Source organism: Leptonotus elevatus, chromosome 18 (assembly GCF_054856555.1).
Source record: "Leptonotus elevatus isolate MCC_2025b chromosome 18, RoL_Lele_1.0, whole genome shotgun sequence".
Taxonomy (NCBI): Eukaryota; Metazoa; Chordata; class Actinopteri; order Syngnathiformes; family Syngnathidae; genus Leptonotus; species Leptonotus elevatus.
In genome coordinates this window covers 3,021,111-3,046,695 of record NC_141256.1, presented here as the reverse complement: position 1 = coordinate 3,046,695, position 25,585 = coordinate 3,021,111, and the positions used below count along the sequence as shown (strand labels likewise).

The 25,585-nt window shown below is 38.3% G+C and overlaps 1 protein-coding gene across 2 annotated transcripts; it reads left to right on the top strand.

Annotated features, from left to right (window-relative positions):
• The first annotated feature begins 17 nt into the window (after positions 1–17).
• Positions 18–25,024, top strand: slc5a6a (solute carrier family 5 member 6a). Of its 2 annotated transcripts, none has more exons than XM_086060566.1 (17): positions 18–158; positions 10,421–10,665; positions 10,738–10,959; positions 11,402–11,467; positions 12,273–12,324; positions 12,677–12,744; positions 13,934–14,088; positions 14,171–14,311; positions 14,405–14,534; positions 14,636–14,724; positions 16,241–16,353; positions 16,441–16,508; positions 17,809–17,895; positions 17,998–18,182; positions 18,262–18,365; positions 19,687–19,808; positions 20,830–25,024. In XM_086060566.1, the coding sequence occupies exons 2-17, from the start codon at positions 10,540–10,542 to the stop codon at positions 21,022–21,024; spliced, it is 1,923 nt and encodes a 640-aa protein (XP_085916692.1). In that variant the 5' UTR covers positions 18–158; positions 10,421–10,539; the 3' UTR covers positions 21,025–25,024. The 2 variants fall into 2 exon arrangements, with proteins under 2 accessions (XP_085916692.1, XP_085916691.1); XM_086060565.1 differs by lacking the exon at positions 18–158 and adding an exon at positions 560–670.
• The last annotated feature ends 561 nt before the right edge of the window (positions 25,025–25,585 follow it).

Below are 25,585 nucleotides of genomic sequence, written 5' to 3'. Positions count from 1 at the left end.
TGTCACAGACGATTATTGGGGAGCCATGCGTCATCAGCTTGAGGGGGCTGCAATGTGGCGAGTGGCAACCCGTGCAGCTGCTGGAAAATGCACGTTAACTAGAGGTGGGCGCTTTTGTAAAAAGATGCTCCGGTCAAACAACCCAAATGGAAGTCCAGGTAAGAGGAAAGGGTGGACGATAACGCGGTGTCATCTTGGACTTGCCTCTTGCTGTATGAGGTACTAAACCTATCGTGTCCGCCGTGGTCACGACATGTTGCCGTCAAAATGCAGCACTCGCAATGATGACAGACGTGTTAGTAAACGGCCGTACTATCTGTAAATACTATCGGAACGAGCAAATGAATCGTTCTAAATCTAGTATCGTAAAGTATTGCCATTTCCCGCAGTGTTTCGCTAACCTGCCACGTATAATTATGCCTTCGGTTACGGAGACATTAAATGCACTGTCGTGATGAACCAAACGGGAAGGTTATTCGGAAACATGACAGAATACTCAGCAATATAAATGACCCAAAAAAAAATTCTTGAAATGCTAGTTTACTAAGTGTAAGTGAACGCAACATCCAGCGCGTCAAGGAGAATGGGCGGTCCACTCCAATAACGTCCGATTGCACTAACCTACCAGACCAGACCTTGACGTAGAACTGTATTTTACCAACTCAGGAAGGTAAGTAAATCTAATTGAATTATTAAAGTAGTTTAATTTACATTTGTTGGCCGTTAAGGACCGGGGGGGGGGGGGGGGGGGGTTATTTTGTGTCGTGCATGCGCTGCAGTTTAGCAAAATTTGCGACGAGTTGGCGACAGTACCACGTTGTCGCGCTGTCAAATTGTTTTTTTGGCTGCTGTTTCTTTATTGTACATTCTATTTACCTTCTCCACTATTCGTCACATTAAATTCGCGCAGTGAATAAAATAAATAAGTAAATAAAGATAGCATGGGACTACCAACACGCTTATACTGGAGCATAATTAATGAACGGCACGGCGAGCGCGTCCGGATTAATTAGCCAATGGTAACATCCGTCTTTGGTCATTTGGCACATTACAGTCATTTGGGTAATGTAGTTCTCTTATTGTCGCTTAGAAATAACGTCAGTGGACGCGTCGTTAACGCTTGCAAAACATGGACGCGTTTTATGTATCCATTTGTCCTTGGATTTAACCCATTACGTGTGGTCACTTTTTTTTGGGGGGCGGGGGGGGGTCATGTATTAAACAAATAGTCACTGCCGTTCATCCTGTCTCGCTAAATTGCAGCTTGAATAACTGACGAGCATTTGTGAAATTCCAGTAGGATTTTTGCCTCCTGTTGTAAAATTGCTTGTGTAGATATTGTTGGGTTGCTGGAGTGACCTCGTTTCCCCATTCATTACGTGGAAACTATGGTGTGTGAAAATCTGCAATTTTCAAGTAATGGTCGGAAGCACTGTCATCTAAGCTTCTGATAATTGGCATCTACTTGAAAGTTTGGCAAAGTTGTTGATGTGGTGATGAGTGGGGATGATTTGTGTTTGTTGATTTGTCCCCTGCATGCATTAATGCATTACACAATTGACAGATCTAATTTTGTGGATTGGTGATGAAGTGCTGACCCTACAAGTGAAATTCTGTATGGGTGCTTGCTTTTTTAAATTCACACTATGGGCTAAGTATGGCACACTCGCCTCGCCGCAAAACCTTTGCTCTGCCTTTGGTTGTCATGGTAAGGAAATACATACTCTGCATTGGCCCAGTAGTGAGGGAGTCTGGGTGAGAAATTGGTCTTTTGCATGAGACAGGAACTAGCGCTCAAAACCGGCTAATTGCCACAAAGCAACAAAAAAAAAAAGGGCTGTCAAGTGTGCTGTAATTCTTCATCCGTTGACGGTGTCTCACATGATATAAAGGCACCTGGAACAGTTTAAAATTATTTTAAAAAACATGCATTTTATTTGGAGAGCAGGTTATGCTGATTGTGTATGTAAACTCAGGTGTTTTGAATATCATTAAACAAATTGTCTGATTCCTTAATGAGGTGAAAGTTTTTGTGAAAGTTAGTGATCCCTAGTGAGACATTATGTCCTCCCTTGCTATCTGCTGTTAGAATTATCACCTCTTCTGTACAATAATAAGTCACAAGGCTTCACCAAGGACTATTTTTGTTTAAGTACAGACTCAATAGTAGTCATAAATGCCACTGTGACTAGTCATGTCTTGTTTATTATCCTTTTGCAGTGCTGTAGAGTTTGCAAAAATAGTTGAAATAACACTTAGCATTGACTGTGTCTGTATTTTGCCCATCTTTATGAGCTGTGTGTGTCTGATGTATTATCACTTTGTCCAGGGTTCAACTCTAGGTTTAATGTTTGTTCAAATTATCGGCAGTCTGTGTCACAGAGAGACAAACAAAAGTGAGACCTATTTACGAAGAAGACAGTCACTTGTGTAAGCGTGTGTGTGCAGTGTGGCAAATGTAACATGTCATTGGTTGACCTCCAGTTTTTCCATGTCCAATGAAATATAGTAATCTATTACAGAGTCAAGGTGTGTAAAAAGAACTTCCTTAACCCTGAATAACACGCAAAAAACCCCTCTATAAAACTACAATAAAATTAGTACTTGATTACTACAAATTATTACTTTAAATTATTTACTTGTCCGATTGATAATGTGTCATAGGCATAGCGCTAAAGGAAGAATAGAGGGAGGCATTCTTAACTGTCAGACAAGTGTACAAATAAAATTGAAACTTAATGTAACAAAATGAAGGAGTTTTCTGGCCAGGAACCTGGGATTGGGAACCAAGCTCATTGAGCTGTAATGTTTTAATGTGTATTTTTCTAGTAAAAAAGAAGAAGAAGTTTGGCTTCCAATTCGACTCTTAAAGTGCCACTGGAATTTAATTTATTTTAAGTGCTTAGTACAAAACAATATAACTCACAAATAAATACTGTATGTGGATCATTGACGGATAAGGATATGACCATACCCAGCAGTGTTAATTTAGTGTAGAAACACAGAAAATATTTATTCTATTTATTTTAGTGATGGTGGGTTGGTGAGGTGTCATGAACCGTTTCCACACATTTGCAAAGCTGCCTGTATTGATACTGTGTCATTGAATACTGAGACCTGTTGGACCTTAAAAATCCCTACAGGCAACCTAGTTGACAGACTCAACTGACACTGATTTGATGACGCCTTACAATATGTTGAATGAATGAAAATGAATGAATGAATGAAAATTGTATTTGGTTCATTGGCAAATAAAAAATTCAACATGGTCAAAAACATAAAACAAAAAAACAAAAATTCCATACATAAATATATAACCGAAAGGGTGTAGGCAGAAGCAAAAGCTTTAGTTAAATGGTAAATGGACTGAGCTTATATAGCGCTTTGTATTTTCAAATCCATTCATTTCTTCATTTAAATTCAATTTTTTTAATTCATATTTTTAGATACAGTCAAAAATAATGTTGTCAATGTGAAAATCTGAGTAAAAAACATGACGAGGGCTCATAATTCAAATTGTCCAATCCAATGCATGGAAGTTTGGTTTCCAAAATGAAAAAAAAAACTACTAAATGAACTACATAAATAAAACTCGATGCATAAACAATTTAGCGTTAATAAAATTAAGTGCATAAATGAAATACATGGCATTTACAGTTTAGCACTCGGGGATCGAACCCGCACTCAAAACAGGTAACGTGAGCAGTGACTTACATGAGCACAGTATGAGCTAAATGGCCACAGTACTTGCCAGTTGCTCGGGAGAGGATCACCTTCTAGAAAATACGAAAAGTGAAATCCTGAAACACAAAAATATTTGCCAATATGACATCAAAATGGCCAAACATAGTGGAATCCTCACTCTGCTTTCGGGATTGCTATCACACTGACTTGAAGGGAATAATTGAACTTCAAATGATGTTGGATTCATTAGTAATGCAACCCACTGATAGATGTGCTTCCTTCTGAAGTTCCGCACCTTAGTAATGGTAAAAATGAGCAATACAGCGGCTGTATCGGTCATGGGACTTTCTCAAAGTGCTACGCGCACCGACACGGGGTTTGGTCTGTGAGCTTGATGCATGCGAGAACGCATCGGTGCTGCTCGACCCATCACTAATTATTATTATTTACTTTTATCCAGCGGTGGCAAATCCAGGTAAAAAGTAAAAACCCTGCCACAGTTTGGCTTTAGACTCAGGTGCTAGCTAGCTAGCTCCCTAGCTAGCTCCTATGGTGCTCATTTATCTGATAGGGAGTTAGCTAGCTAGCTAGCATCAGGGGCTAAAGCCAAACTGTGGCAGGATTTTTACTTTCTGGACCTGGCTTTTATCTACAATTCAACAAGATAAGACATCTATAATTTAGTGCATACATCTATCACAGAAAGCTTTCTACAATGGTAACACCAGATTATAGCTAGTCGACCACATTAAGTTATGAGGCTAACAATTAGCCATCTAAACAAAACAAGCTCACTAGCCAGTAGCCACACATAAAATTATAATGAAAATAATGCATATTTGTAGGGAAAAAAATAGTTGGTTTTTTTCAGGTCATACCACATGATGTCCAAATATGACCACTACATATAGGGTCTACCAGTTGCTAAAAGGGTAACTTTTTATTTTTACACAGTTGTGAGAAAGTGATAGCTTCTCCCATGGGTTCTTGACTGTCTTATGGATGATACAAACTCCTGCCTTTAAATGTATTTCAAAATAAAAGTCCTAAATTGGTTATTTATTTTGGGTCGCACCACATTTTTTCTAATGGTGGATGGCACATTTTACACAGGAACTCACCTGCTTTGAGTGAGTATCAATGAAATTCACACTTAGCAGTACTTGTTCAGCTCCATCTAATAATGTATAGCCATTTTCCCTGTGTTGCTCAGCAACCCTGCGCTGTTGCGTGACCTTCGTGTAATGTTTTGTGGGGAGACGCACATAAGTCATCTAAGTTATGGTCTAATGTAGTGTGTGTAAAATGTTTTCACACTTGAGCTGTCCCAAGTGTCCAGATCAGCTATGACTGGAATGGCTTTATTCATGATGAAGGAAGTTTGCCTTTTATTGTAGTTTTCATTGTCAAATGTCATTTAGGACTGACTGTAAGTATTTATCCGACCATTTTCATGCCATTTTCTATACCAATTTTTCTCAGTATGGTCGGGGGTGAGGCTTGAGCTGCCTATCACAGCTGACTTTGGGTGAGAAGGTGCACCCCGAACTGGTTCACTTTGCTCACTTTGTAGGTTTGTACCAAACCAATACATGCACACACAGTGAACTGTTTGGGTTAGGTCAGTTTAGGGTAGACATTTCTTATATTTAATACAAAGTAGTTTTTTAAATGGAAAAGTTTGAGAACTAAAGCAAATAATATTTTAATGTTAGCGACCACGCAACACCTCCTAGTTTTGCCATCTGGACATCTAGGTGAGCATGCTAAACCTTCGGATGAAGTAGTCACTTTGTGTGACCTTTGCAGTTGCTAGCAAGTGATGATTGCATGTGGAGTAACTGGCTGAACACTGGTTGCCTGGAAAAGAAGACCTTTAAACAGGAATGTAAGCAGTTTTGTTTCCCCAACATTTTTCCCTTAAGTTTTAACTATTAAAAAAAAAAAGTTGTATTTTAAAGTACTCAATCCCATGTGGAAATGGCAGATTTCTGGTTTGGGGTTTGACTTGATATATATTTTTAAAGCATCTCAGTGTTTGGCTTTTTTTTCCCCCATTAACTTTTCTCTGGGAAGGAATTTGACAAAATGTGAATGGGGGTTACGGGCGACCAACTTTTGCATTTGAAACACTTCCTTTCGGTTTGGGTCACACTATGGCAAGAGACCGGAACAGAGCACCTGTAAGGTTATTAATAGTTTAGTTGTTTATTACACGGAAGATATTCAAGAGCTACCCAAGCTTGTTTATGTTTACATAAATTATATACTGTACATGTATTTCACGTTTGTCCATAGATGGCAGCGATTTAAAAAAATTAAAAATTTAAAAAGAAAGAAAGAACATATATATATATAGCAAGTTCGGCCTCTAACCATCATGTCGTCAGCCCATAGTTATCGTAGTCATCACTGTGCACACAGGAAGTCTGCTTTCCGAGTTGGTCACATGATGTTCAGCATTAGGCAGATTTCATTTGTGGGTGAAGGTAGCGGTGCCAGACTTATATCTTGCCTCCATGTCAACATCTTCTAATATGTTCACTGTGATGATAGACAGTCAGACTGCTTCCATTCTTATGACTTGGGCGAATGGCTGTCCAAACTGACATAAGTTGTAGGGTCCGACTGATTAATTGGCCTACTAATGCTAACGTCCGTAAAAATTATCATCAAATTAGCCAGTTTGAAAATAGTTAATTTTCTTCCTTTATGTACCATTTACTATAAGTGTATTACGTGTTATATATGTGTGGGAGTGTGGTTGTATTTGACCACGTGAATTTACTGACTTCTTATGTAGTAAGTCAGTGCGTGAGGAGAGTGCAAATAGACTTACTCCCCATGCCACTATATAAGCAATGCTCCCTGGTGCGTTTCCACACTGAAATCTGAAAAGAATGAGGTTTGATTTTTTTACAAAAACACAATGTGGGATTAGGTTTTGTTTGTTTAAAACTGGCTGTTTTCAAATGAAGCAACAATCTTATTGGAAAAAGATTACATGGGTGTTGAATTTGAGTTTCCTGCTTTGTTATAATATTTCCTTTCAGAGTAATGGCGACTACAGGTCATGACAAAGGCTTCGGGTTCAAGAGTGCTAGCTCACAGCAACTTCCATTTACTATCCTTCTCTTTAACTTTAACTTAACTATTATTATTAGCAATATGTTATTCATTTATTTATTTTTTATTTTTTTTATTTTAATAATAAAAAAAATCAGTCCCAGAATCGACCTGTGGCAGCATCATATCTTTAATTTATTTAATTTTTTTAACGTTACAATTTATTTATTTTAAACTAGCACATAAACTAAGGCTACTAATCTGTGCTAACACATGCGCTCCACTTGCCTTTTGATTTATACATATCATCCATCCATCCATCTTCTAACGCTTATCCGGGGTCGGGTCGCTGGGGCAGCAGCTTTAGCAGGGAAGCCCAGACTTCCCTCTCCTCAGCCACTTCAGCCAGCTCCTCCAACGGGATCCCAAGGCGTTCCCAGGCCAGCCGAGAGACGTAGTCTCTCCAGCGTGTCCTGGGTCGTCCCGGGGCCTCCCGCCGGTGGGACATGCCCGGAACACCTCCCCAGGGAGGCGTCCAGGAGGCAACCGAACGAGAGGCCCGAGCCACCTCAACTGGTTCCTCTCAACGCAGAGGAGTAGCGGCTCGACACTGAGTCCCTCCCGGATGACCGATCTTCTCACCCTATTTCTAAGGGAGAGCCCGGCTACCCTGCGGAGGAAACTCATTTCGGCCGCTTGTATCCGGGATCTTGTTCTTTCGGTCACGACCCACAGCTTGTGACCATAGGTGAGGGCAGGAACGTAGGTCGACCGGTAAATTGAGAGCTTTGCCTTTCGGCTCAGCTCCAGCTCCTCCAAGACCCCAAGATACTTGAACTCCTCCACTTGGGGCAGCATCTCATCCCCGACCCGGAGAGGGCACTCCACCCTTTTCCGACTGAGGACCATGGTCTCGGATTTGGCGGTGCTGATTTTCATCCCAACCGCTTCACACTCTGCTATGGCTGAGTGCCAGCGAGAGCTGGAGATCACGGCTTGAAGAAGCCAACAGCACCACATCATCTGCAAAAAGCAGAGATGCAATGTTGAGGCCAGCAAACCGGACCCCCTCAATGCTTCGGCTACACCTAGAAATTCTGTCCATAAAAGTTATGAACAGAATCGGTGACAAAGGGCAACCTTGGCGGAGTCCAACCCTCACAGGAAACAAATTCGACGTACTGCCGGCAATGCAAACCAAACTCTAACATCGTTCGTACAGGGACCGAATAGCCCGTATCAGGGGGCTCGGTACCCCATACTCCCGAAGCCCCCATACCCCCCCCCCCCCCCCCCCCCCCCAGGACTCCCCGAGGGACACGGTGAAACGCCTTCTCCAAGTCCACAAAGCACATGTGGACTGGTTGGTTGAACTCCCACGCACCCTCGAGGACCCTGCTGAGGGTGTAGAGCTGGTCACTGTTCCACGGCCGGGACGAAAACCACACTGCTCCTCCTGAATCCGAGATTCGACTTCCCGACGGACCCTCCTCTCCAGCACCCCTGAATAGACCTTACCTGGGAGGCTGAGGAGTGTGATCCCTCTAAAGTTGGAACACACCCTCCGGTCCCCCTACTTAAAAAGGGGGACCACCACCCCGGTCTGCCAATCCAGAGGTACTGTCCCCGATGTCCACGCGATGCTGTAGAGACGTGTCAACCACGACAGCCCCACAACATTCAGAGCCTTTAGGAACTCCGGGCTGATCTCATCCACCCCCGGGGCCCTGCCACCGAGAAGCTTTCCAACCACCTCAGTGACTTCGACCCCAGAGATAGGGGAGCCAACACCTCAGAGTCCCCAGATCCTGCTTCCTCAAAGGAAGGCGTGTCGGTGGAATTGAGGAGGTCTTCGAAGTATTTTCCCCACCGATTCACGACGTACCGAGTCGAGGTCAACTGCACCCCACCTCCACTATATGCAGTGTTAATGGCGCACTGCTTTCCTCTCCTGAGACGCCGGATGGTGGACCAGAATTTCCTCGAAGCCATTGTTTAAAACGGTCTGTTTTAAAATGAAGCAACAATCTTATTGGAAAAAGATTACATCTGTGTTGAATTTGAGTTTCCTGCTTTGTTATAATATTTCCTTTCAGAGTAATGGCGACTACAGGTCATGACAAAGGCTTCGGGTTTAAGAGTGCTAGCTCACAGCAACTTCCATTTACACTACTATCCTTCTCTTTAACTTACTATTATTATTAGCAATATGTTATTCATCTATTTTATTTTATTTTTTATTATTTTAATAATAAAACAATCAGTCCCAGAATCGACCTGTGTTAATTTATTTTTTTAACGTTACAATTGTTTTTTTTAAACTAGCACATAAACTAAGGCTAATCTGTGCTAACATATGCGCTCCACTTGCCTTTTGATTTATACATATCATATCTTTTTTTAACTTTACTTTTTATTTATAACTAACACAGGGTTTATATGTCTGAAATCTTCATATAATTAATGTTCGTGAGTATCATTAAAAATCTGTCTATCAGAACGTAACATTCAGAACACTGTGTTAGCTAAGGCTAATCTGTGCTAACACTGGCACTCTGCTTGGCTGATTTACGCGATAGTGCTTTTGGGGGTTTCCCTCTTGAAAATCATGCGCTATTGCCCAGCCTAGCTGCCAAGTCATCAGCAGAGAAGCTTTTTGTGCAAATGTGTTAACCTTTATCTAACCATGAATGTCCCACTGAGAATAAAAACCTATTTTCCAAGGGGAGTCCTGGCCAAAAGGCGGCAGAAATTACAGAATTACAGTTGCAACACAAATAAAATGTCAACAAAAAGTTACAGTTTCAACACAATTTTTAAAAACAGCTACAAGTTAGGGAGGCTGTCTGAAGTGCTCTCAGTCTTGATTTAAAGTAATTCACAGAGATAAGTTCTGTTCATTTCCAGCCCTTTTTCAGCAAGGTCCTTTTAGGGCTGGGCGATATGGTCAAAAAATAAAATCTAAATTTTTGCAGTCATTCAGGACGATTACGATTTTAATCCATTTTAATCTAATAAACCCAACAAACATTTATTTAAAAGGTTTCATTTATTCAAAAATAATTCCTGTGCAAAAATGTTCAAAATCTAATTCTAAATTAGATTTAACATAAAGTTAACATTCATAGTTTGTTCTTAAATGCCACAATTAAGTAGTTGATAGCTATTGTAAACATGTCTCGTAAACCACCCATCCAGCATTCTGCCACATGTGCAAAATTACAACTCACAAAAACATTTGAATGTAAAAGAACATAAGAACAAGAGCTTTTAATAATCCAGAAGACAAAATTTGATATCCCGATTTAGCAAATTTTCAACGATTCGATTTTTAAAATGACGACGTATCGAATTAATTTGATTTATTGCCCAGCCCTAGTTCCTTGTAGAAGGTGGAAAAGACGAACTCAGTGCAGGCAAATGGAATGGTTAGCAGCAAAATGATATTTGAACGCAAACTGTAAGAATAAACACTTCTCTTTGGGATTAAGTTACCAGTGTAAGAGGGCAATAGACCATGAATGATCTTGTAAATAAAAGTGTAGCCAACCTCCACACGCCCCCGTTGATGTTTTAGACATTACAGGGACTTTAACGACTCTCTCACTCTTGCCTCAGGTAGTGAGATTTACCACTCATTCTTTTCTTGTTCTTGCTTCTCTCCCTCCAGCTCTCTGGGTATCACAATGGGTGATGTACCGTCTTTAACACTGTGATCCACCCCCAAAGGCCTATTCAACCACCTCCTGTCCTCAGACTCACCAAAGCAGGCATACATCCAGAGTCATCATGGGGGGAGTAGTCCAGATGCACTTCACCACGGTGGACTATGTCATTTTTGCGTTGCTGTTGGTGGCGTCAGCTGGAATCGGCTTGTATTATGCCTTCTCTGGTGGACGCCAGCGTACAACACAGGTGGACTTTCTGTTGTAGATTTAAGAAAAGCTGAGCTTTTGATCTAATTTGTCATATTTGTATTTACTTCAGGAGTTCTTGATGGCTGACCGCTCAATGAGCTGGCTGCCTGTATCTCTGTCACTGCTTGCCACTTTCCAGTCCGCTGTGGCAATTCTGGGCGCGCCGTCAGAAGTGTACACGTTCGGGACACAGTACTGGTTCCTGGGCTGCTCGTACTTCTTGGGACTCCTCATCCCAGCTCATGTTTTTATACCAGTCTTCTACAGGCTGCGGCTTTCCAGCGCATATGAGGTATACAGCGCTGAAAAAAAACCCACCTACGGTATTTGTAGTTGTACAATATTTGTTGAAAAGTATTAAAACAGCATTTCTTTCATGGCATATTTTTTATGAATAGTAATTTACAGTGAGGAAGATAAAAAGTAGAATCACACAGTCGATGCTAATGTCATCTTCCCTCTTGTCTTTGTTTTTCCCCCTCAAAATGCCCCTTTCTCCTATTTCCCTCGTTTGTTTTCTCATGATAATCTAATGCTGAATGACTTTTCTGAAAGCTTTTCTTTTTTCCTTTCTCCTCAAATTCAAGGACTCTTATCAATCATTTTCTACTCAGTCGTGTACTGTGACCCAAAAAAAACCCTGCTTAATTATCAATAACCGTAAATGACTCTGAGATTATATGTAACAGCCATTTTTCCCTTTTTTTTTGTGCTCTCTCTCTCACTCTCGACAGTATCTGGAGCTGCGCTTTAACAAGACAGTCCGTATATGTGGGACTGTGACCTTCATCTTTCAGATGGTATCTTTGGCTTTATATTTCCCAATTAGTTGGTTTTGTAATATTAATTATTTCTTTCAATCTAAACTGTAAGATTTTAAGAGGAAATAAATGATCACACTGTATCAAATTCAGATTTTGTATAGTTTCAAATGCAATGGTGTCTTGGGTGTGTTGAACAGGTAAATAATGAGTACTGTATCTACTTTGTCTCACTATAGCCTTTAAAGAATCAGAAAATCCTGTTTTTAATTTACATTTTACATCCGTCCAACCATTTGGGCTAATCAGTGTTTTTTAATCAGCTATTTAATTGTTACTATTATTGCCGTATAATCATTTGACAACATTGTTTTATTGATGCAATGTGTTAATTCAGCATATAATCAGAGTTAATCATTAAATCCCCAGTATATCTTAAACACACTCTGTGCAATAGACATTTACTGGCCAGAATGCTATGCAGTCATCTTCTTCTTTTTAGTTTTAAGGATATTTTTATAATCAATATATATTTCATATTTATTTTTAGGAATTTATCTTTTTTTTGTACATCTCTTTGTATGATGACAATAAATACTTCAGCTGCTGAACAACATTATGATGGGAAAAAACATAATGACTTAAATTCCGTCCTACTGAAGTTTAACAAAGTTTCCAGTAAAACATTAATCTTAACCTTATAAAGATCATCAACTATACTCTAATTTAATGGCTGTCCTTGTTCAGTTGCATATGATTATTTGCATATAGTCATGTTACTCAAAAATGAAGCAGTATGGTGAATTTAGCTTGATGCGCTAACATGTTTACCTTGCATCTGTAGGTAATTTATATGGGGGTGGTCCTGTATGCTCCAGCCTTGGCTCTTAATGCAGGTAAGATTTATAAAAAAAATTTTTTTAAAAAATTGTTTTTGAATGAATGTATAATATATGATATAATTTGACCAAGATCACGTAGAATAGACATCAAAATCAGCATTTGAAAGCATGTACTGTACATTTATACAGTTATGCATACAATTCAGTCCAATTGATAATGTAAAATTATCGACTGTATATACATATTACTTTAAACGTGTTTTTAATGTCATTGTTTTTGTAAAATGCTTTGTTTGTCTAAAAGTTATTTCATGAGTACCAAAGGGCGAAAGAAATGGATTATGTCCACAAAAGATGACAGAATATGTAAATGCGGTGGTAACAGTGTTGCTGTATTTGCTTTTAGTCACAGGTTTCGACTTATGGGGAGCAGTGCTTGCCATGGGACTTGTGTGCACTCTCTATACTGCTCTGGTGAGTCAGGATTTCATTTATTGCATATGCTTTATTAATTATGACTATTGCTATTATTATTTTTTCTAGAGTTGGTTATAGAATTTGCATGTTACAGAATGTCTTGTAGTTTGAATAAGAAAGCATGCGCATGTTGGATCCACCTGTTTCTTTTTCTTACAGAACTTATTGATATTCATTTTACATACTGTCAGTTTATTTTTTATTTGTTCGCGCTTTCTGGAAAGTTAGTGTGTTAGTGACTTAGATTTATAGTGTAAAACTTATAACCAAGTTGTTGCTTATCTTAAAATGAAGACCACAATAAAGTAATCATAATATTGAGAGTGTTGATTTAAATGGGCACAAAAAGAAAAAGTAGAAAGCTTGAAAAATCAAATTGGTAACAGTACTAAAGATAGCACCAGACAATGTGCAATTTCTGGAGAAAATTGCGTGTGGATGCTAATATTTGCATGCATGTGGAGTGCTTATGAAGCATATTGAAAGAAATTATGTGAAAATTACTAATAGATAATAGTAGTTGAATGATAAATATATCAAACTGAACCGCAATCTGTCTAAACTGGGATTTGAATCATGCTCTCTTTCTCTCTCTCTCTCTCTCTCTCTCTCCATGCTCCAACAGAATTATATAGAAAAAACTTAATGCAATGTGAAATGATATGAAATACAATGGATGTTAAATAATTTGACAATGCTTATTATATGAAATTGAAGTTGTAGTAAGATGCGCTCCAAATCGCACAACTAACTGACATACCCCACTCACCAGTCCACTAGACTATTTTTGCTTTGAATAAATCTGTGACAATGTGTGACATGGTATGTAATTGCAATGAATGATGTAGTATAATACTGAAAGATTGCGGAATAAAAGGCTATAATATGTAAAATAAAGAATCTGAATAACATAAGCATTCACACAATTAGCAACACTTCAGTTCATCCACATGGATACTGGCACTAAAACACTCGGTAGCACTAAGTGAGAGCTGTTTTTATTGACTTTAGTTTCTTCACCATAAATTGTAGTGAATGTTCTTTTCTTGACACCAAGCCAAAAGAATAAAACAAAACACATGGTTAATCCCTGACTTGGTCTGATTACTCCTCAAATTGTTGGCCGCACTTTAAATTGTTTAAAATTTATTCAAGGTATAATGTTGATCATGTTTGTGTCCCTAAGGGAGGCCTAAAGGCGGTGATGTGGACCGATGTTTTCCAGACAGTCGTCATGTTTGCAGGGCAGCTGGCGGTTATCATTGTAGGAGCACATCAGGCAGGAGGGATTGCAGAGGTCTGGAGGAAAGCAGTGAACGGCAGCCGCATTGCAGGACTTGAGTGAGTAAACACAATGCATGGGGACCTTACCATTAAATTTCACTACCAATGACCTTTAAACACAAGTGACTTATCGTTTTAGCCTAAATCCAGATCCTTTGGAGCGCCACACCTTCTGGACATTAGGTGTGGGTGGAGTCTTCCTGATGCTTGCTCTGTATGGGGTCAACCAGGCCCAAGTCCAGAGATACCTCAGCTCCCGTACTGAGAAAGAGGCTATTATGTGAGTGTCATGCTGCTTAAAGTGCAGTTGTTGTTTTTTTATGATATTCATGTTTTTAAATAATTTTGTCCTCCTCCATACTGTCTGTTCTAGGTCGTGCTATGTTGTTTTCCCATGCCAGCAGATCGTCCTTTGTTTAGGTTGTCTGATGGGGCTGGTTATGTTTGCTCGCTATGGAGAGGACAGCCCTCTAGATAAAGGCTATGTCAAAACAAATGATCAGGTAAACATGAATTTTGTTATAGTTTATCATATCAGTGGATACAAAAGTCATAACTGCCAATTCGAAGAAGCATCCTCATTTGTTGTTTGTCTTTTTGGCAGATGGTGTTATACTTTGTCATGGACGTATTCAAGGATCTGCCAGGCCTCGCGGGGCTCTTTGTGGCCTGTCTCTTCAGTGGAGCGCTCAGGTAGACAACCCAGGAAACCAGTGCGCAACGCAAAAGTACAAACATCTATTAGGCTAACCATTTTACATTAATTTGTTACGGTGCAATGGAACGTCATTGATCCGTGGTTGGTTCGGATCAGGCACCACGGTTCGGATTGCACACGATCCGCGGATTGGTTGGTGGGAAAAAAACAACAAAAAAACTGTGCGCATTCACACGAAAGCAAAATGATCAGTCCAAATTTATGTAGGTTGAAAATCCTTGTGGATCACGGTAAGTCGCATGTATGGGAGCATTTTGGCAACTTCGGGTGTAATTAGTCCTCAAATTAGAGGATTTTTTTCCTGCCTCTTTTCTCAACACCATTCAGACATGTCAAGGAAGCTTGAAACCTACTCAACGTAACACGCCGCCTACGCTAAGGCTAACTTAAAATAAATATGAAAAATAAATAAAAATAATACATTGCCTTAGTAGACTTTTACTTTGAAGTTGGCCCACGCCGTGGCGGGATAACTAGCTTGACTTCCCTTTTAGACATTTAAGTTCTTTGTCATAGTTTTGATTGACGTTAAAGTTGAGACGAACAGCAACACAACGCTATCATATTCAATCACTAATTAATTATTATAATAATTAATTAATTACACCGTCATTGTATGATACGGCAGAATTCTCCGAGGTAAGTGGCTAGCAGGTAGCTGTTAGCATTACTAACGAGTGCCTGGCTGGTAGCTGTAAATTAGTTTGACAGCTGGTACCTGGCTTACTTTAATTATTTTTTCTTTTTATTCTAGACCAAGGCTACTTTGTAATTCTCACTCTCCATGTTTAAAGGAAGGGAATGTGCCTTAAATTGCACTTTGATGTCTTTTCATTATTTAAAAAGAAAAATATATAAAAAGAACTTTGCCTTCATTTATTTTAGAACATGTTTTTTGGCCATTAAAAAAGAAAAACATTCAACTCAAAATGTCAAACATAGCCGTTCAGATTATAGAAACACAACTTTAAACCATTAATACCTGGACCATGTATAAAATAAAAATGTTTCTGACTCATATTGCACTTAAAGTTGTGTTCTTAAATCCTTAACGGCTATATTAGACATTTTGAATTGATTTTTGTTTTAATTTAATGGGAAAAAGCATTTACAAAATAAATGAAAACAAAGTACTATTTATCTTTCTATTTTCTTTCTCTCTTTTTTCTGATCAGAAAAACGATTCGAACCATGACTTTTGTGATCCGTTGCACCACTGTTAATTTGTGATCTCCATTTTAATTTGAGACAGTGATCAGCTTTGTTTTGCTAGTTTTTACTCTCCTTGCAGAATTGAGATTTACATATCAAATGGGGCTTCCCTAAATGATGCGTATCTTTGAAATGGTGATCGTGTGTCTGCCTTCTAAATCTGAATTACGGTCAAAGGGAAGACTGGAAAAACAGGAGATAAAACGTAAATTTTTCTAAGATAGGTAAAATAAAAACAAAAACACTAGTATCTAAATGACTTATCTTTCTGCCATCCAGCACCATCTCTTCAGCCTTCAACTCCCTAGCAACAGTAACCATGGAGGACCTAATTAAACCACATTTTCCCGACATGACAGAGTCCAAAGCCACACTGCTATCCAAGGGACTTGGTAATGTGGTCTGTTTTATGTGAATACAAGAAGAATTATGCCTTTTGTTTTGATAAAAATAATGATTTGTCGTTGTGTCTCCCACAGCGCTGGCCTATGGCTTGATATGTCTGGCCATGGCCTACCTCGCCTCCATAATGGGATCTGTGTTGCAGGTAACAAAACTTTTCACATGATAATGATGATTAGATTTTTGATTTTAGCAATCTAGTCCTAAGGTGCTGTCATACCTGCATTTAACTTTTATCATGTCTGGACCAGTTGACTGGTTTGTTTATCCCTTTTCTATGGAGGACTACAGAAATTGGAAAATATTCACTGTTGAGAGGCAGATTTTTACTGCTTCTGGTTATTAGATTGACTCAACAGCAAGCTTCATCTGGCCATCATTACAGCTGCCATCATTCAATCACATACGGGAGTTCTAGTAAAAGTTCACACACCAAAGCCACAGTGCTTGTTTTACGTTTTTTGTCCACTTGATGGCATAGCAGATTGCCTTAAAGCAGGGGTGGCCAAGTTCGGTCCTCGAGAGCACCTATCCTGCCTGTTTTCCATGTATCCCTCCTTCAGCTTAGCTGAATCTAATGTCCAGCTCATCAGCACGCTTTGCAGAAGCCTGATAACAATCCTGATCATGAATCAGGTGTGTTAGTGAAGAGAAACATGGACAACAGGCTGGATAGTGGCTCTCGAGGACCGAACTTGGCCACCCCTGCCTTAAAGCTTTGGCTTGTGTGAATCAATTGGATGAATCTTCATGAACTCAACTCAAATGTAGCTTCATGAAGCTTCCTCCTAATTCAGCAATCATTACCCATCAAACACCACAAAGTCAGGTAATTGTACATAAGCACCACCAATCACAATAAAACGAGACAGGCTGCTTCCATCAAATCATAGCCACAAATTTGAGATACGATGATTGTATGGTGGCGGTAAACCCAACACAGTTAGTTCATAATAAGCTGTAGTTTGTCACTTAGTGAACAGTTCTTCATAAAAGAGGCTTAAAAAAATACTAATAATTATATTTTACCTTTTGGTGAAATTTGTCATAGTCTTTGATTTCTTTTTTTTTCTTTTTTAAATACTTATCCATTATTTTTACTGTTAGGTTTCATTTTCAACTTGTGTACAAGGAAGTAACTGACTGGTCCCTTATTGCCACCTAGTGGCAGAAATCTGTATTGCATCGGCATTTCCTTAACAGCAACAGCTCTAGTCCTCAATTGATCACAATACGCAGCCCAAAAGCTGCGCGACTCACTAGTGGGTCTATGGTTTAAAATTACTGTTTTAAGCAATTTATATTTGAACATGAATGGTGCAGCAACACATTCACTACAATAGTACTCATAGTCATGTGTTCTTATCCTCTATGAGGAGTCAAGATTTGTTTTACTGTACAGACGTCCATGTACATGTAAATTTGTTTGTTGTCTCCACCCTCAGGCAGCCTTAAGCATTTTTGGGATGGTGGGTGGACCCCTATTGGGCCTATTTTGCCTGGGAATGTTCTTCCCTTGGGCAAACTCTATTGTAAGTGTGCATTTTTATTCATCCAGTAATAAGGTGGCTGACAATGGTGTTACGATGATGTGCAGTCTCAATTTTTCTGTCTTTCTCATGCAACATTCCCAGGGGGCATTGGTTGGATTAGCAGCTGGCCTCGCCATGGCCTTCTGGGTTGGCATTGGCAGTTTTCTGATGCGAATGCCTGCTTCAAGCACCGTGTCACCGCTCAGTACCGTCACGCCACCCCCGTTTGAAAACATGACCACGACAGTTATGACTTCGCTGGTCAATGCTACTACAGCCAAACCAAGGTACAGTCCTATAAAAACAGAACTTGATGTTCTTGCATGGAGCGTCACAAAGAATGCAAACTCCCATTCTGACTTTCAGGCCAACAGGTGTCGACGCACTTTATTCGTTGTCCTACATGTGGTACAGTGCTCACAATTCCACTACTGTGGTTGTAGTGGGACTGCTCGTCAGCCTGCTTACAGGTAAATAAATATATTATACATGATGTCAAAGTTGGTTCAAATTTGTATTTCTTTTAATTATTTCCTCTTGTCCTGATGGTCTAGGAAATACAGGGATGTATTTTTGCGATTGTAATTCAGCAGATACATGCACTTGCCAATTGATATCATGATTATTATAATGTTGGTTGTTGGGTACTTTCATTTTGCTCATCTGCTTACAACTTCATATAACATGGCCAACAAGAGGGAATGAAACTCTGCACCCTCATGTATGCTAAATGCCAATGTAAATACAAAGTTTCATGGCCTGTGTTCAGTTGAAGCGGGGGAAAAGTCATGTTTTTTGACGGAGATGTTAAAATAATATTTGCTGGTATGAGTGATAACTGCTACAGAACATAGTTTTATCTATGGAAGCAATAATCAGACTAGCATGTAAATGTCTCATTTTCGATGTTAATTAGCTGAGGTCATAATTACACATATAGTTCAAATAGTAGAGATAATAATAATAATAATAATAACATTTAACTTCAATGTACATAAATTATCTACAATCAATAATAACACCAAAAATTGAGGCATTTATTTGCTAATGCATGTGAATCGAGTCGATTTGTGACGAAACTCAAACGTGTTAGGTTCCTTTTCATCTGGTAATAAGCGTGGGTCTTAAAAGTAGGTGGCCAAAATATTAAATTGCACTAATAAATCAACCACCAGAGAGTGCTGAAACTGCACAACTGGAATGGCCTTTCAAACATATGTGCTGCTATTAATTATCATAAAATGACACAGACAATATCGCCGTTATCGTTACATCCCTGCTGTATACGGTAAGTAAAGTTGAGCTGAGTAGAGCAACACAATCAGTGAGCTGAGAGCCAAGTATAATACGCTGCCTGTTGAAAAGAAACAGAAAAATGTGAGGGACCAAAAAAAGTTTAAATGCGTCAGTCATTATTGGTGGTTGAAGCGATTAGTCAACGTTACTCTACATTCAGCGTAATGGTGAGTTGTATTTTTAATCAGTTTCTTTAACAAAATATGCATTTTTGTGAAAAGGTTAATTGGTGCAAAAATGTTTGGCACCGCTGTACAGTGCTGAAAAAATATATCATTGGCTTCATCAATTAAATGACTTAAATTCTACTTTTATTAGATTATAGTCAACTAGAAAAAGTATTTAATCATTTAATTGTAAGACTTCATAAAACAGAGTCTGTAGTCCTTAATAAATATATTTGTGTTCATCACATTATACATGATTATGTGAGACTCACTCAATTTAGCCATTTTTTTCCTTCATATAAATGAACTCTAAATCTACCGACTTTAGGACCAATGAACGAGAAGCAACTGACCCCGGGAACCGTGTACCCAGTTTTGGGGAATCTGCTTTCCTTTCTACCTCAGCGCTACAAAGAGAAGCTTTGCTGCATCACTCCTCTAGCACAAAAGGTGACCATGCCAATCCATCCTTTTGAATAGCGTCTTATAGTCTTGTATGAATTATGTCATCTGTCGGTACACACCTGGACATGATTGTTGGTAGCTCTCTGTTAATGGAAGAAAAACACACAGTGGACACTGAAATAATTTAAATTTTAATGCTTTTGAATTGTGGTTCTGCTGAATTTTTTATTTTTTTTTATATATTAAAAAAACTCATGCAACACACCTGGACCAGGGTTATTATACTTTTGGAATTTTCGTTTTAGTTAGTTTTTATTTCATTTTGAGTTTAGTTTTTTAAATGTAGTTATTTTTCATTAGTTTTCAGTTCACTTCTGTTAATTTTGATTAGTTTTAGTTATTTAAAAAATGCTTAGTTTTAGTTAGTTTCAGTATTAGTTCTAGTTTAAAAAAAAAAGTGTCCTACTTGTATGCAATATTTAATAAACACCTTGGTAAAATGAAAAAAGTAACACATTTCTTACCTAGCATTGCATTTCAGCTGAGTTAAATGAAAAAGCAGGCGAGCCGAGCCTTTGGAGCCGAAAGTCAAGCACGCAAAATCGTCGCCTAGGAGTGACATCATCTGAAAGTGCTTTTCTATTGGTTGCTGCTACATGACATCACTTCTGTGTGACACACTTTCAAACGTCCTTATTCCTGTTAATATTAAAATCAATATACTTAAAATCACAAAGTCAACCCAAAAGGCTCATGTATTAAATTGACTAAGACTAAAACAAAGGACATTTTCGCTATTATTGTAGTTAGTTTTAGTTAGTTTCGTAAACGTAAAATGTAGTTTCAGTTAGTTTTCTTTCTTTCTTTTTTTCTTTTTTTTAAGCATTTTGGTTTTTATTTTATTTCGTTAACGAAAATGTTTTTGGAATTTTTGTTATTTCGTTACTAAAATAACCTTGACCTGGACAAAAACTATGTTACCTCTAGACAGGATTGAAAATCATGTTTGTCAAGTTAGTAAGTAGTTCTGAGTAAAATAAAGCAAGTCTTTTTCTTTCTCAACCAGTCCAGCGAAATCAACGCGCAGCCTTACGAGAGGGCCAAGAAAGGCGCAAACGGGGCAGCTTACTGCAAAGAGGACACGGTCACCGAGGACAAAGAAATGGAGAGCGACAGCGTGCAGACGGAAGACGAAGAAAGCAGAGCGGCTCTGCCATCGTGCAAGCTGACCGCTCACTGCGTTGAGGAAACGGCCCTCTAAAACTCGTGGTGGGGTATTGCAATAATTTAGATTAATGTGCTCTGGTAACTGTTGCGAGAAAGTTATGTCTAACTTTGACCTATTTTTTACCTTGAAAAAAAAAAGGACTATAAAGAGGGCACCTTGCAGCCAGTGCCCAGGAAGGAATTACCTTTCTGATTGGTCCGTGTGTGTCGTGAAAGGAGTGCACATAGCTGTTCTGATTTCAGCCAGGTAGCAAGCTGAAAAATGTCACATTTTCTATGTATCTGGAGAATATAGAACTGTCGACAAGAGAAATATTATGAGAGTAGAAAATGACAAATGAACCAAAACAAAACCTTCATTCTTGTGCTGTGCAGTGTACTTACCTGACCTTGGTTTACTATAAGTGATGTTTAGCTGCTAATGTAGATGCACGTCGTTGGATGTTTCATACCTGTCAGTCTGCATGTACACATCAGTGCAGAGATAGGCTGAGTTAATCTTTACTATCTTTAGCCGACACTTTTTTTTCCTTTTCTTTTTTAAGAAACAGTGTTCTGGGAGGAACTTTCTTGGCAATAGAGTCTCCCATTTGTCTTATTTAAAACCTCTGTGCTTAAGTCTTTATCTGCGACCTGGAAATCAATCTTGCACCACCATATTTTCGTAGCAGGCGAGTGGCCAACATGCTTGCCTCACAGTTGTGAAGTCGGCATGGGCCGATATTAGATTATGAAAAAATAAAATAATTGTGGTATCACCGTATTAACATTATACTGTAGCTCTAAAATGAAAAGGTAGATAAAAACTTCTTCTTTTCTTTTTTTATTGAGCACAATTTTATTTTTAGATAAAATATAGAATATTTGGTTTGGAAGAAACACGTACAATGTTAAGTTTAAATAAATAAATGTTAACATTCTCTGTTTTAATTGTAAGTCACATTGTCCCATCACTGGTGAGCTATTTTTAGTGTGTTGTATTTATGTTGTCCTTGGGGCTAACTTGTACCCACTGGCGTCGTGTTTTTTTTTTTTTAGGACAATGCACATTAATCAGCACTAAAAGGCCTCACGTTTGCTGTGTCTCTTCGTCTTGCTCCCTTCCTCCTCCGTGTGTAACTGCTCACCCATCCCCTCTCTGCTCGCCAAGAAGGAGGGGAAAAAAGTAGGCAATTCACTTCAAAGAGTCAGCTCATTTATTCAACTCCAATCATATTGTGCCCTGCTTAGACGCCCCCCCCCCCCCCCCCCAAAAAAAGAAAGAAAGAAGAAGAGCTCGTTACCGGTGAGATCAAGTATCAGCAGTTATTGAAACCTTGACTTTTTAAACCCACGGTAAACTGTCATACTGGTGATTGGCCCATGCCTATTCTGAAGTTTTGTTGCTTGAATCCAGCAGCAGACGCGTCCATGTCCAAATTTAGCATTAATAAATGTAATAATAATGCATATATTTGTGGAAACTGGGGTCAAGTTGTATTTTACAATAAAAAAATAAATAAAAAATTCACAAGTTATTTCATGTTAAAGATTAGATGAACTCTTAATATGAAAAGAAAAATGCACTGAGCTGTCACCAATGTCTTACAAATTCAATTATGCCATCTCGTGGCAGAAAAATGACCAACACAAATCAATATCACAAATATTTTTTTTTTTACAGTACATATTTTTAATATTAACTATGAAATTATTGTATCAATGACTAAAAGGTGCAGCCATATTTCTATTAATTTAACATTTTTTTCTAATTTTTGTTGAATATGAAAACTTTTAAATATTTTATTGTCCATTTTATTGTACATTTAGAACAGATGTAAAATTTGTGATGAATTGTGAGTTAACTATTGAAATGCGATTAATTATGGTTTATATATATATATATATATATCCTTTGTATTTATTGCTGACAAAAACATCAGCATGAATTCTGAAGTATTTCGGCCAAATATATTTTCTGCTCATATTCAGCTAAATACTTCAGAACTCATCGGACAGCGCTTTACAGGCAATGACCCGAAGCATAATACGAATACAACCAAAGTTTTTTTGTTTTGTTTTAAAGGCAAATAAGTTAAATGTTAATTTCATCCCATTACTTTTGGCACATTAAAATTGGGATGGCTATATACAAACTCCTATAATTGCTAAATGCCCTCAAATGAAATCTGAAAGTCTGCAATTAAAAAGTCCATATTTTTCTGAAGCTTTTGCACTTCAAACTTCTGGTTAAATATAACAGACATGCACGTCATAACAACACCGCACTGAGTTCTCCAGAGCTTAGACGCCAGCATTTCCTTCACCTACAACATAGGTGTCAAACTCCGGTCCTAAAGGTCAAAGTGCCTCCTTTGGTAATCACACTCGGTTGTCCTAATTTTATGAGAATGGGAAGAGGAGTCGGATTTCAGGTTATTTTTAACACAACGGCTCTAAATGAAAACCTGTTCAGACGTGTTGTAATGTTGGAGACTTTCATTGCCAGTATGTGACGAATTGTAGTCCTGTCTCTGTGTCTTATTATTATTATTATTATTATTGGTATTGGTATTATTGTTATTATTATCATCTCTGCTGTCGCTTTATCACCATAAGTTTTTTGGAATCAAAGAATTCTTGCCCATCCCATAATAAGTCAACCATCCATTGTTTTTGTCTGAAATGAGAGTTTTATCAAGACGTGATAAACTCCATGTTTGGTCACATTGCTTCCAAGGGTTTCAAGACTAAAGTCTGAAAAGAGAAGTGAAATACGGAAAAGTCGAAGACTCTGTGTCTTAGTTGCCTTACATGCTCACCTGTTAAGATGAAACTAAAGCACAGTCCAGACAATCAAGGGGGCAAATCCAAGCGCAGAGGAGAAGCAGCTTAGCACGTCTCGTTTTTGTACAAGAATTGGACGGTAGCTCGCTGGATGGACTGTTTCAAGCCACGCAAATGTTTTGTCCTCAAATACCTCAATTTGTCCAACGCATATAGAATATAATGCTTGCCTATTTGGTTTTATTTCTACAGACAGAGTATCTATTTTAGATCACATTTGTATTTTTTTTAGATATATAATTTCATATTAAGCCTCTACACATTTCAAGAGTAGAAATGTGGAATTCTATATGCAATAACCCTTGATTTTTGATTTTATTGTGAATACCAGGCCGAATTGGGAATGTAGCAGTGTTGTTTTATTTGATTTTTTCCGCAGTGCTACAACCCACATTCAGGCTGCTGCATTCACATTTAAATGTAATTATTTGAACAGATCTTGTGTATGTGGTGATTTATTTTTTATTTTTATTTTTTTATGATTACATTCTTGCTGATCCTTCATGGTACCTGAAATTACTTGAAGTGTATGTGCCTGTAATGTTACCTTAATGACACATGGATAAATCCCCTAGACACTGTGAGAAAAGCAAAGTTGAGCACTAAAATTTGCTGTTATTTATTTAATTATTACGATTCCTTAATGCCCTGTTAAAACCCTTAAAGCACAATAAAGACATTACTCATATTCAGTTTAAACTGATGTGAAGTCATCAGCCTAGTGAAAAAACTGGACGTTGTTTACCGGGACAAGATTCACACTCAATTACAGGCAAGACTGCACAAATAATAATAATAAAATTGTGCAAGAAAAGCATGGCACTTAGTAATTTCTGCCTTCAATAAATATTGTTCATAACAATATTTATTGTTCTTTGTGTCCCATCACACAAGAGTTCTAACTTATGCATTCCAAAAAAATATATCCTCGATGCCGAGCTGATTTCTCAGCTTTGGATGTGCCTTTATTTTGTTGTAACATCTCATTTGTTTTATATGTGAAATTTTGCCATGAATGAATGATTTTGAGGTTTGAACAATATTCTTGTCGGTGAGGAGGAACGATGAGTGATACAAAAAAAAAAGTAACTTGTTGATTCGATGGCTACTTTAAATCATGTTTCACTCTTCATTGGATGTATGTAACAATCGATTTTTAAGTTTTATTTACTTGAATTGAGATATTAAAGTGATTTTAAGATCCTCAACATCCTATCGTGTCTGATTACTCATCACCAGTACTGTAGTTATTTCTGGATACAATGCTTTTATTCGCCTGCTAACACACTTACAAGAGTTTGATCATGATCATGATCTTGTTTGGTACACTCTTAAAACTACTTGGTTAAAAGTAACTCAAATGACTCAACTCAAATTGAAATTATTCACCCCCTTTTCTCCCAGTGCAGCCAACTGATTCCAGAAGTTCTGGTGATTTCAGAATAATCCAATGTTGACCTAAATGACTGATGATGATAAATATAATCCATCTGTGTGTAATCTGGTCTCAGTATAAATGCACCTGCTCTGTGATGGTCTCAGATTTGTCAAAAGAATATTGGGGCGCAATCAACATCATGAAGCCCAAGGAACACACCAGGCAGGTCCGGGATAAAATTGTGGGGAAGCTTGAAGCGGTTCGGGTAAAAATCTTGCAAAGCACTGATCGATCAATAGTATTGAAATGGAGAGAGTGTTAGACCACTGCAAACCTACCACACAGACTTTCAGGCAAAACAAGGAGGGTACTAACTGATCAGAGATGCGGC